The sequence below is a fragment of the Cyanistes caeruleus genome, chromosome 3 (assembly GCF_971803275.1).
Source record: "Cyanistes caeruleus chromosome 3, bCyaCae1.hap1.1, whole genome shotgun sequence".
In the NCBI taxonomy this organism is placed as follows: Eukaryota; Metazoa; Chordata; class Aves; order Passeriformes; family Paridae; genus Cyanistes; species Cyanistes caeruleus.
The window spans coordinates 109,752,009-109,763,659 of NC_141703.1; the positions used below are offsets into that span (position 1 = coordinate 109,752,009).

The window sequence follows — 11,651 nt, forward strand, 5'->3', positions numbered from 1 at the left end:
GTGCCTATCAATAGAGTTGCCAGCACCAGCAGACAGGGCTCAGTCGATAGCTTTAGTGACCATCCAACCCAGCTTTCTGGTAAGAAAGGGAAGACCTAGTCTTGTGTTACTTCCCACCTCCAACCACTGAGTGGTTTTGTCTCCAATAAGCTGTCATGCTCTTTATTTTCTCACTGATGAGGCCACCTCCAAGCACTTAAGCTCTGTTTGCCAAAAGGTACCACAAGCCTTGTCTAGAACCAAGCCCTGGGATCAAATAAAAGCAAGGCTGATGTGATACACTTCTTACTCTGCATTAATTTAAACCTCCACGTGAACTGGATGGGAACACTGCACATACACCATCCACTGACATCACCACCCAACACACAGTATGTAGCCAGGCTTCTAAAGAACGTTAACATCTCTTTTGGGGGAAGGTGGATGCTATCTGGGTAAATGTTACAGGTGGTGCTATGAAAGCACTAAATAGTCTGTGGCAAAGGCAAAAGGCAAAGGAAGATACATCACCTCTCACTCCCTCCAGGAAGAGGATTAGAGTGCAGACAGAAAGACTAACACCTCGCTGCTTATTCTAACAGTTTCCATTAACAAATAATTGCCTATTTTCACCTCAGTATTACTGTCTGCATTCAAGCACAAATACATGTACTGATTAGACATGCGTTTCTGAGGGGGGGAAAATGGGTATTGGAACTTAAATTATCATTCACAAATCAAGCAAATTCTGGATTTTTGCTCAAAAGTGAATATGTTTGGTACCCAGAAAATCTAGGAAGCATCCTCCATCAGTTCAGCATCTGTTTCATATTTAGAAGCTATTCTTTGCAAATGCAGGGGTCACACTGCTTTTAAAGCAGCCTCTGCCAATTCTCTTTTGCGGGGCAGATTTAATAGCGAATTCCACTGCCACAGGATTCACTGTGTAATAATGAAGGGTAGCGTGTCAATAGATGAAACTGCACACATCAATAAGGAGCTGGCAGAGGTCCCCGTGGATGCCTCTCTTGCAACAATCATTTTAATGCGCGTAGGAGAACAATGCGTTACGGCCCGCTCAAAGATTCCCCACAGCCACGCCGCATCAAAGGCCGACTGAAACGCCACGCTAAATCTCCGCACTTGGAGCCAGCAGTGGAACATGCACGGAAACAAAGTCCTTTACACTGGCAATTATTCTTTTTAAGACTGGAAAACCTAAGCAGAGCCAGCTTTTGTCGGAACTGGACTCTTGCTAACCAACACGACCCCAGCAATGGTTCCACCAAACTCTTTTTAGAGGCTACTGATACGGTGAGAAGGGAGTGACTCAAAGAGCATGGGAGCACACAAATTGCAGTCATGAAGCAAGCACTGAGCAGCACAGCTAAACCACGTCTTTAAGAAAAGCAGAAAGGCAAGTCCGGACTAATCAAGCCTGCTAAACGGAAAGAGTGGAATAAGAGCAGCTACAGCAGCAGGAGTTGTTTTACAGCCAGTGTGAAGTAAAGAATGGTGATGGATATCTGGGAAAAAAGCCTGAGAGAAGAACTGAAGCCAGAGAACAAAAGTTAAAAGCAACACAAAGTATACATTGATTTTTTTTTTTTCCAAGCTACATGTAAGAAAGATGATATATATATACTCTGTGTGCTACAAGCAGCAGACTCTCACAGCAGCTCTGAACAGTGATCCACACAGACCAGTACATCACTCCAGCATTGGCCAATTTGGCAAAAGGAGAGAAAAAGAGGACAAGAAGGGGGGGAAAGGCCTTAACACACATTCACAGAAGTCTAAAACTGGAATAAAAAGGAGGGCTCCATTTCTCCACCCCCAACTGCAGTTGTAATCCTTTGACACCTTACAAGCAATGACAGAATGCTTTCTCTAGGGACCTGAGACTAATTCCCTATTAAGCTTTTACAAACTGATGCTTTTCCAAGTCTTATAATGTGGCCAAATTTGGACATTTTCCTAAGAACAGCAAAAGCCACATTCTTGATGCAGAGTTAACACTCCAGCCAAACTTCCAGCTCTTGTTCTAAACCATGGTTGTGCTAGAACTTCTAAACTTGGCAGCTGAGATTATTATTGATTCAAGAGTGACAAGGAAGAAATAGCTAGAACCTGCAAGAATCAAAAAGGAAAAAAAAAAAATGTAATTCACCCTGCTGCCTTCCCAAGTGTAACTATTAGAAATACTGGAGCTTTTTAAGGAAAGAGGGGGCGAGGGGAGCAGCATTTCCTGGGGAGGGGGGGGAAAAAGTCAACCTGTAGTAGACATCCAGCCCAGAAAACTTCAGCATGAATGCCTGAAGTCCTGCAGAATAATAAACAATTTAAGAGATGGCACTCATAACAAACAGTAACCAGCAGATATACTACAGGCATTGCTGCCAGCCCTGCTTATTGGCAGCTGTGACAGATTGCCTGGGAGCTCCAGTCTTTAATTAGTTCTCATTCCTGAAGTTCACAAGTCAATTAATTCTAAAAACCACCCTCAGAATCTTTTTTAAAGGAAATCCTGTCCAGGATTCTCTGCCTTTCTTACCTCTTCTTCCCATAGCTCAGCCAGCAGTTCAGATCCTTTAGAGCATCCATGCAAATTCCATCTGGCCATGGAGATTATCACTAGTTAAATACTTCAGCTTGCTTCAGCAATTCTTATTTCTGCAGCAGTATTTTGCCGCTGCTGCATACAATAGATACTGTTCCCCAGGCTGCTTCTTCAGCCCCACAACTTGCCTCCTCCAGGGTAATGAAAAGGAGCACCAACTGCAACACTCCAGCACCACTTTCTGGCAGTCCCCATGGCAATTACGTCGACTCAAATCTACAAGCATTACCACACTGCCTTATAACTTTTCCAAGACTCAACAAAGGTATTCAGCAACACTGGTTCTACCTTCTACCTAACTCACTTTAAACTCTGTGAGAATGCCATAGTCAAAGTTGATTAGAGTTTCCACTGGAAACCCACCTTTGAAACCAATTCCAACTCTGGAAGGAATAAAAAAAAAAAAAAATCTCCTTTTTCCTGTCTCGGACTTCATTAAGAAGAAATCAGCTATTCTTTACAATTATGAAATCTTACATGTAAATGAATAAGCCAAATTACTCAAAAAACTTTAAGTTCCTTAATTTCTGTCTCGCTTCTTATCCTATTTCACGTATGCTGATCATCTGGAAAGACATTATTCACAAGTTTTGGCACCTTAGCAGCTATATGTCAGTTTATCCAAAAGCAATTTGGTCTGAAACTGATTTTATACCTTTGCCCCTTGCAAAATACAAGGTGTATTAAAAGTTTCTCATTATTTTTACAGCCTCTTCTCAGTAGATATTCAAGTCTTGAAAGATAACTGGAATTTGAGGTTTTCTAGCAAATCAACTGACAAAAAAAAAAAAAAAAGTAAAAATTGAAAAATTAGTATCTCCCTGATAGAAACTCATTTCTTCTTCAGAACAGGAAATTCTAAAAACTTCAAACCTGCTTGTATCACAGTCTTTCCCTGCCTTGTTCGATCCAGTCTTGAGGTACCTTATGCAGGTTAGGAACTGGGGTCATGAAAGAAACTGCTTATTATTCTTGGACAGAAATGGAAACATCGGTATGCCTAGACAATTTCACCTCACAGGTCTCTATAAAACAGACTTTATCACTTACTATCACAGATCTGAGAAAGCAGAACAAATACCAGGGGCCTGGTAACACCTCCAATAAAAATCAAAACCAAAGTATTAGACAGCTATTTTTATTTGTATTACAATATACAGTCTGACTTCATATATCATCTAATACCTTTCTTTTCAAAGTAGTAGAGACTTTTATAGACACTGACATAACCTGTACTTTGACCCAGCTCATTTTAGTAATGTTTTCCTCAAGTTCAGTCCAACTTGATTTTCAATCAATTGCCTTCCATAATCTGAAAGATTATTCACATTTTCAGACAATGTGTCCCCTTTTCCTTCCTTCTAAAATACAGAACTTCACACACCATAAAATATATCACTGAAAGGCATCTAAAACCAGACAATTGAAATGCTCACTTTCTAAAAATTCCTTATTCAGGTATGTACCCATTTCCCTTCTAAAAATAATGTACATTTATGTTTTGCAGGTTAGTGTTTGACAAGGATTATGGAGATTGGAAAAAAAAGCCCCAACACACAACATCAAGAAACAACCACACAGAAACAAATCAACCCATGAATATATTAGATATGAAAGCTGAAATCTCAAATGTCCCTGAATGTTTGTTTATATAACTAGACGCATGGATATATATTATTTCTTAAGCACATTCCCCTCTAATCAAGCATGTGGCTGCATTTTTAAATGACCCCTACTGCTTACTTCAAATCTTGTTCAGGCAGGTTTATACCTCAGTTCAGGGATTAGAGCCAAATACAACAGAGGCTACCTAAAGAGAGCAAGCTGTTGCTATGTTGAAATGTAGCCATCAAGAAACCTGGGGAACAAGGTCGGAGAAATTCAGAAAAAGCACCTAGACTCCCTAAAAGGCAACCCCAGACAGGCACCTACAAAGACACAAGAGAGCCAGAGAAGGTGACTAAGCTGTCATCTGCCAGCCCTAAAGAACACAGGATGTAAAGGAACAAACACTCACTACACTGCTCACCCTTCGATTCCCACATGTTCCCACAGCCTACACACCAAGCAAATACTTCAGCATGACAAAGCCACAGGGAAAGCTCTTCCTCCTCAGCAACACCACCTGCCCTTCAGTGCCTCACCAACCCAGTTCCACTACGTGCTTCTAGTGCCTTAGCAGTCTGCATTTCCCCTTTGGAAGCCTTTTTAGCCACCTCCTAAGTCACAAGAGATAAGCAGGTCTAGCTGTAAGCTTTCTCTGAGTACCAGTGAGGATCTGAGCCTGCCTCCTCCCAAGAACAGGCAGGCAAAGGCCACCGGGGCCAGCCCTGGGCTCACCCGCAGGTGGAGCAGGCACCAGAAAGGAAAGAGGGAGCAGATTCCACTCTAACACAGCTTGAACACTCCTTAGGCAATCATCCTTACATTGCCTCCCTGCCCTAAACCTTGAGGCTCTCTCGTTTTCTAATGCTCCCACTTTAGCTGCAAATGCAGGAAAAGATTAAAGCGCGCTTTTCCTTGAAGTGCACGATCACAATAACTTACACTAATTACCAAAAGCCTTCTATTGCAGAGCGTGAATTAAACCTTGATTCAAATGACTAATTGTTGTAGCTTCTGAGGAAAAGAAACAAAAATCATTTCAGACACGAGATGCAGGAAACAACTCCATTCATCTAAACACACAGCTCCTGGGGTTCTGGCATGCTGGAACTGACTTTCATCATCGCGGACAGTGAGCGCCACACAGGTCTAAAAGGTGAGTAAGAAAAAGACCATCTCTGGGAAACCCATTATCAGTGGTTTTCCCCCAGGATCTACTGAGTACATGCTCTCCTCACGCCCTATAGCATTTAAACAAAAAACCTTTTTTTTTTTTTTTTCCCCAGATCCGCTGAAATGATTCCCAATCCACCTTGAACCTCAAACAAGAACCAGGAAAAAAAAATCCAGGAGGTGGAATGCTTATTGTTTACTTTACTGTTTGAGCCCTGGTAACAATCAGATACTTGTTTCGGTTTTTGGCTGTCTTGTCCTAGGAGAGATGTTTTGGTTTCCAGAGCATTTCACAGGTTGATTAGGTAGATTGGCTGCAGAGTGAAATTACACATGAAACAGACAGAGCAAAATGCTCTCACAGTGCCCTTCTTTCTCAGGATCTAACCACACCAAAGGAGGGAAGAAAAGAGACTAGATCAAGCCTTAGTATCAGGATCCCACAAATCTTCTTACCAAACAGATTATAACTGTACTGGATCCAAAAGAAAGGATGATAAAACATTCTCATTTGTCACAGCCAAATACTTCAGCCATTTGCATTCTTTTGCTGGATTATTTTGTAAATATCAAAAGAAAACAGTCAAGTCTAAGTACTCACAAGGGATAAACTTGTCTATGCTTCAGGTCCTTCCCTCCAGCTCCCTTACACAAGAATTCCTCAACACTTGCAGCAAAAGCTCCAACCCATCTCTCCATTAAAGAGCTGCTAGAAACGGTTCACAGAAGCGTACTTCTCCCATCCAGAGTGAGAGAATGACTGACTACTTTCCAAACTTCTTAACCTTTGGAATATCTCATAGAAGTGACCAAGTAATGGAATCAGAAGATAGGCACTCTACAAAACATACAACAAATAAGACTGTAGTTCAGAGATTTCTCTGCACACAAAAACACCTTCAATTTTAAAAGTACCATTCCAATAACCAAAAAAAAAAAATTCCCAAGAGACAACTCAACATCTAGACAAACCAGATCATGAACAATGGCCATATATCTCTGCATGAACACTTTAAGTTCTTCTAGTTATTTCATATTGAATTAAGAAGGAAACAACTTTCCTGTTGTGCATCATCCATAATAGTTTTTACTTTTTTGCTGCATGACCTTGAGCATCTGAGTGTCTTGATTTTCCGCTTGTCCTACTAAACCATTCTCTTGAAAAATCTTATTCCCTTTCTGTTTCTAAACAAAAACACTGAAGGTGAGCTCTCCAACTCTTGACTGCTTCCCCAGCTGGCAGAATGCCTATAATATAAAGATAAACAAGATGACTAACGTCAGCTGCAAGTAAGAGAAAGCACAGTGGACACCTTTGTCTGGTAGGATCTTGTAGACAGAACACCCTCTGCCCCAATAGCTTGCAAGAAGCCTCAGGAAAAAGACTGGGACAAGACCAGGTTTAGGAAGATGACTTTTCAACTGCAACCCTCAGCTCTGCCAACCTGGCTATGAAAGATCCAACAGCCAAACCATGAGGAAAGTGCTCAGGCAGACTTAAGGAAAAAAAAAAGTCGCAGCAAAGTCAAAAGTACAAGCACAAACTACGTCAGCGAGTCGTTTTGTTTAAAGGAGAGTGTTGGCAGTGTGGGGCTGGGGCACTGTGTAGTTATTCCTTCCACCTGAAATTTGGAAAAGGCTCCCACTTACTACCTGCAATTAATCAAGTGTTCTGAATCATGAACTACGTAGAGTAACTTGTGGGACACGCTTGCTCACCAGCACCTGATCTCTGGCTGCCCAGAGCCGACATAAAGCCACTTAAATACTACTACACAGAGCTATCTAAGCCGGTCAGTCTTCTGGCTGTCTACTTTTACATCCACTACTACTTCTGTAACAGGGTTAGCAATAATGCTACAAGTACAACGTTGGGAAAAAAAAAAAAAAAAAGAAAAGAAAAGAAAGAAAAATACTCATGACAATCCACCACCCACCCTTTTGTGTAGCGCTTGCTTGTCTTTATTCCTGCACTCTGCCTGGCTGGCACTGACACCAGTAAGGAACAATGCCACATGTCACGCTAACGACAGCTACACAATTACCTGAACACGGCGTAAACCATCACCTACACAATTACACGCTATCTCCTAGCGGGAGAACTTCCCGGCAGAGGCAGCAAACAGCGGGAGCCCGGCGGGGAGGGTGCAGGGGAAGAAGCGCCGCTTCTCCGGCACTCCGTGTGCCCGGAGAACCCGAGCAGGGTGCGGGGCCCCTCCCGCAGCCCCCCGGGGGACCGGCAGAAGGAGGGTCCCCGCCACACCGAGCGGCTTCACCTCCGCCAGGTGAGGTTTCGGAGAGCGCTCTCCCCTCAGCGCGACCACAGCCCACGCACCGGGTCCTTTACGAGCAACTACGGCTCCACCGCCACGTTCCGCGGCCGGGGCGCCGCGGGACCCCGGAGACCGCGGGAGCCCCCGGGCAGCACCCCGCGACCCACCCCCGCTCCGGGGAGACCCCCTAAAGTTTCGGGGAAATGCCCGGCAGCGATCCCCCGGAGGGAGCAGCGGGGCCCGGGGGGGGCTGCGCCGGCCGATTCCTGCCGCGGCCGCGGGCCGGCACAGCCCGGCGGGCAGGCGGCACAGCCCGGCCCCGCCGAGGGCAGCGCCCGGCCGGGCTCCGCCGCGCCCCAGGCGGGCACGGCCCGGCGGGCGGCTCCCTCCCGGCCCCGCCGCGCTACCTGCGGCCAAGGTGGCTCAGCACGCCCCGGCCGCCCTCCCCGCCGCCCCCGGCCGCGCACCCCGGGGCTCACCGAGCAGCAGCAGGACGAGGAGGAGGAGAGGCAGGCAGGACGCCCTCTCCCCGCGGTGCCCCATGCTGGCAGGGCTGCGCGGCGCCTCTCCTTAGGCGAGCGGGACCGCGGGCGCGCAGGCTGGGCTGGCCCGGGGGGGAGCGGCGGCGGCAGCGCTCCTCGGCCGGCCGCTCGCTGCCCTGCGAGCGCACGGAGCCGCCCGCCCGCCCCGACCGGCCGCGCCGCGCGGCGCAGCCAACCACAGAGACAAACTTTCCCAGCGCCCGCCCCCGCCCGCAGGTAGCGGGGGCGGCGCGGGGTCCGGCCCGGCCCGGCCCCTTCCCCTCAGGCGGGAGGGAGGGAGGAGAGCGGCCCGGGGCGCGCGGGAGAGCGCCTCGCCGAGCGGGGCCCAGAGGCGGACGGCGCTGCTCTGGCTGCCTCCCTCCCTTCTCCCCTCCCGGAGCTGCCGCCGCCGCGCACACGTGGCCCGGGAAAGCCCCGGTGCGGGGAGGGCGGGCTCTCCCGGCCGGGAGCGTCCCCCGAACCCCCGGGAACGGCGCTTGGGCAGCTTGGATCACTCGTTCCTGCCCCGGCCGCGGAGCCCGTCCGGCCCCGCCTCACGGGGGTGGCGTCCCCTGGTGTCCGCTGCCCTGGCGGGGGTCGCCTGTGCCCCCTCTCCTCACATCCCTGCGCACTCGTGTGGAGTCCCTGCTGGCCCTGTCCCCCGACGCAGCCCCAGCCGGGGCACCGGGGCCACTCGTGCCCCCTTCCATGCCAGAACCAGTGCCGGGTGTGGCGGTCGTGTCCCCTGCCCTTCCACGGGCAGCACGGCAGCAGCGGCCTGCCCGCGCTCCTGCGGGGCCACCCTGCTCCTGGCCTAGGGTAGGAGGGGACAGCACAGACTCCTCGTGCCCCAGGAACTTCGTGGACAAGGCCGCCGCTCCCTCCCCCGCTGCTGCCAGGCAGCCCCACAAGCTGCATTGCCCCTTTTTTGAGACTCGGTTTCTTTTCCCCTGCCTGAGATTCCAGTTAACTCAATAAGGGGCTGCTGCTGCTGCTGCATGGCGTTCATGCCACCAATTCTACCGCCTTTCTTCCCAGCCTGCTCAAAGATTTTTGTTTGCTCGGGGATTTAATTTCCTGTTTGTTTGTAAAAACAAAGAGCGGGGACACTGGGCGGCTCTCTAGTAACTCGGACCGGTTATCTGCTCTTTCAGTCCGCTTGCCACATCCTCTGCGAAATCTGTGCTCTCCTTGGGCACGTCTTGCTGTCTGTTGTCCAGGCTCTGCGGTAGAGGGGTCTGTGTTACACGTTTTCCTGTATGGGGAACCTCTGGGGGCTGTGCATGGCTTGGGGCAGCTGCTCCTGCACAGAATGGCTGGTTTAGGCTTTATTCTGGCATCTCCAGGGCACCTTGGTCTTGGGCATGACTTGGCTTGGGCGAGGTCGTTTACTCCGAACAGCGGGAAGCATGTGTTGTGTTCTTGACCGAGCATGATTATCAGACCAGATTTTAAACTGGACTTTGTTATTCCTTCTGTTATGCTTTATGGGAGAGAGGGTGTTGCCTGATAGGAATGAAATGAGACCATCCTAAAACTGATGAGGAGAACTTTCGCCCTCAACCACAGTTGTCTGAGTTCCTGCACAAAGTAGATCGACCTCTCTGCAGAGCTGCAGCCACCAGGTATCTTGGGGATTCTTGGTCCTGTGCACAACTGAAGTCCTCCCAGACAGCAAATGAGGCTGAATCCACCAATGTGACTGAGAAAAAAACACCCAAACAAAACAAGGCTGTCTTAAAATATGTTCACAATGCCCTCATATCCCTGCTTGTTCTTGCTGCCTCTTTCCAGTCATTCTGGTCTCCTCCTTTAGCCAGCATTTAAACACACCTTTTTTTTCCACTGGAAAATGTCACTTCCATAAACCAAGACGTGTCCCTTACATCAGATTCAGAAAGCAGGTTAGAAGATGTCTCATCCTTACCAGTCAGCTTCCATCATACTGGGTAAACTCCTGATCCTTCATCAAGCTTTAGTCCTGAAACTCTGCTACCCTGAGCCCTGGGGGTTGTGTTCTTGACAACCACCTCTCACTCTTTTACTTCAGTAAGAACCACTCTTACCCCACATATAGTCAGACTTCCAGACAGAAGGGCCACTACAACCCATTAATCTGACCCATATACAAAAGCCATACATTTTTTCCTCAGCAGCTGGATCAAAGCGAGTTAGGAAGACAACACATCTTGTCTTAAAGACTCCAAGTAATGGCAACTGCCTTCTTCCACCTACTAATTTATTCCAATGTTTAATTATCCTTGCTGCTAGAAAATTGCTTCTTTCAAGGTTGAATTTGTCTAACTTCAACTTGGAGACATCAGAACTTGTTACGCCTTTGCCTACAAAGCTGCACATCCAACCCATTTTCATGGATAAGTAACTATACATGGTGCTTCTATCACTTCTTGTTTAACTGAATAGATTGTTTTCTTTGAAGCCTCACATTGTAAGATTTAGTTTTGGTCGCTGCAGGTTTTTTGGACTCCAGTGTTTCTAAGAGTTTTTTTTTTTACTTGCAGGCACCCACCATGAGTACAATGTCATTGTGGTCTACACACACATGCTGTGCACAGAGTAAAAGTCATTTCTCAGTCATTGTTTTTCCCTTTCATAACTAAAAATGGAAGTAGACTATCTCCTGTGCTGTACAAAAACCTTGTGGAGTTCATCACCCATGTGGAGTCCCCAAATCTCTTTCTGCATCTGTGTTTTTCCTGAGAGTGTCTTTACCCTGCCATTCATCACTATGCTCTTCCCTCCTCAGTACATGGCCTTGCAGCAGGGTGTTTTAAAATACATTGTGTAACGTTGTGACAATTTAAGCAGGTGTCTGAGATCCCTCATTCAATTCGAGAGCCATTTCTCCAAGGCTGATAAATCGCCAGCACAGATGACAGAAAGAGCAGGTCTGAAGCTGACCACTGTGTTAGCCTACCTTCTCCTTCAAAGCCTGTTTTCTTCTACTTTTTGTGTGTCCTACTTTCAGTGGATTGTTACATGTATGTGATTATGTCATTTTTCCCCCTTGCCAATTCCATTTTGTATCGTTCAGCTATGAGAGCCAGTCTGAGCCAGAAGCTTTCTCCAAGTTGAGACAAATATCTTCCTCTGTTTTTGTGCATTTTCCATGTTTATTCATGAGCTGCAGAGTAAATACATGGTCAGTTGTTTGTTTCTCAGGAAGGCATCCCATTTGACTTTCAGTGTTTAGCATGTTGTTGATCTGAGTAGATAGCACGTACTTATTTATTGATGATGCTGTAAAAATGCTTGCTTTACGTTTCTTCGTACCTACATTTCTGCATAATGTATAGGCTGAAAGCGTCTCTCATTTGGGGGTAACTGGGTTAGCCAGCAGAATTTCAGGGAAGGATCAAGATTGGGGTGTTATATTAAACACATGGTTATGCATGCACACACTCATGAAACATGAACACACCCTGATCCTAAAGAAGCCCACACGTAACCACACCCTGC

At 47.2% G+C, this 11,651-nt stretch overlaps 2 protein-coding genes across 3 annotated transcripts in view; both read right to left on the minus strand.

The window, feature by feature from the left end:
• PTGFRN (prostaglandin F2 receptor inhibitor) overlaps positions 1–8,369 on the minus strand; it is a 66,109-nt gene extending 57,740 nt beyond the window's left edge. Inside the window, exon 1 of one of the 2 annotated variants that reach the window (XM_086883571.1) lies at positions 8,130–8,369. In XM_086883571.1, coding sequence (XP_086739697.1) covers positions 8,130–8,193 — 64 coding nt within the window. In that variant the 5' untranslated portion in view covers positions 8,194–8,369. The remainder of the gene's footprint in view (positions 1–8,129) is intronic. The other variant, XM_086883572.1, reaches the window with a different exon arrangement.
• Positions 1–11,651, minus strand: part of LOC147654432 (uncharacterized) — a 749,593-nt gene that overhangs the window by 575,228 nt on the left and 162,714 nt on the right. The gene's annotated exons all lie outside the window — the stretch shown is intronic.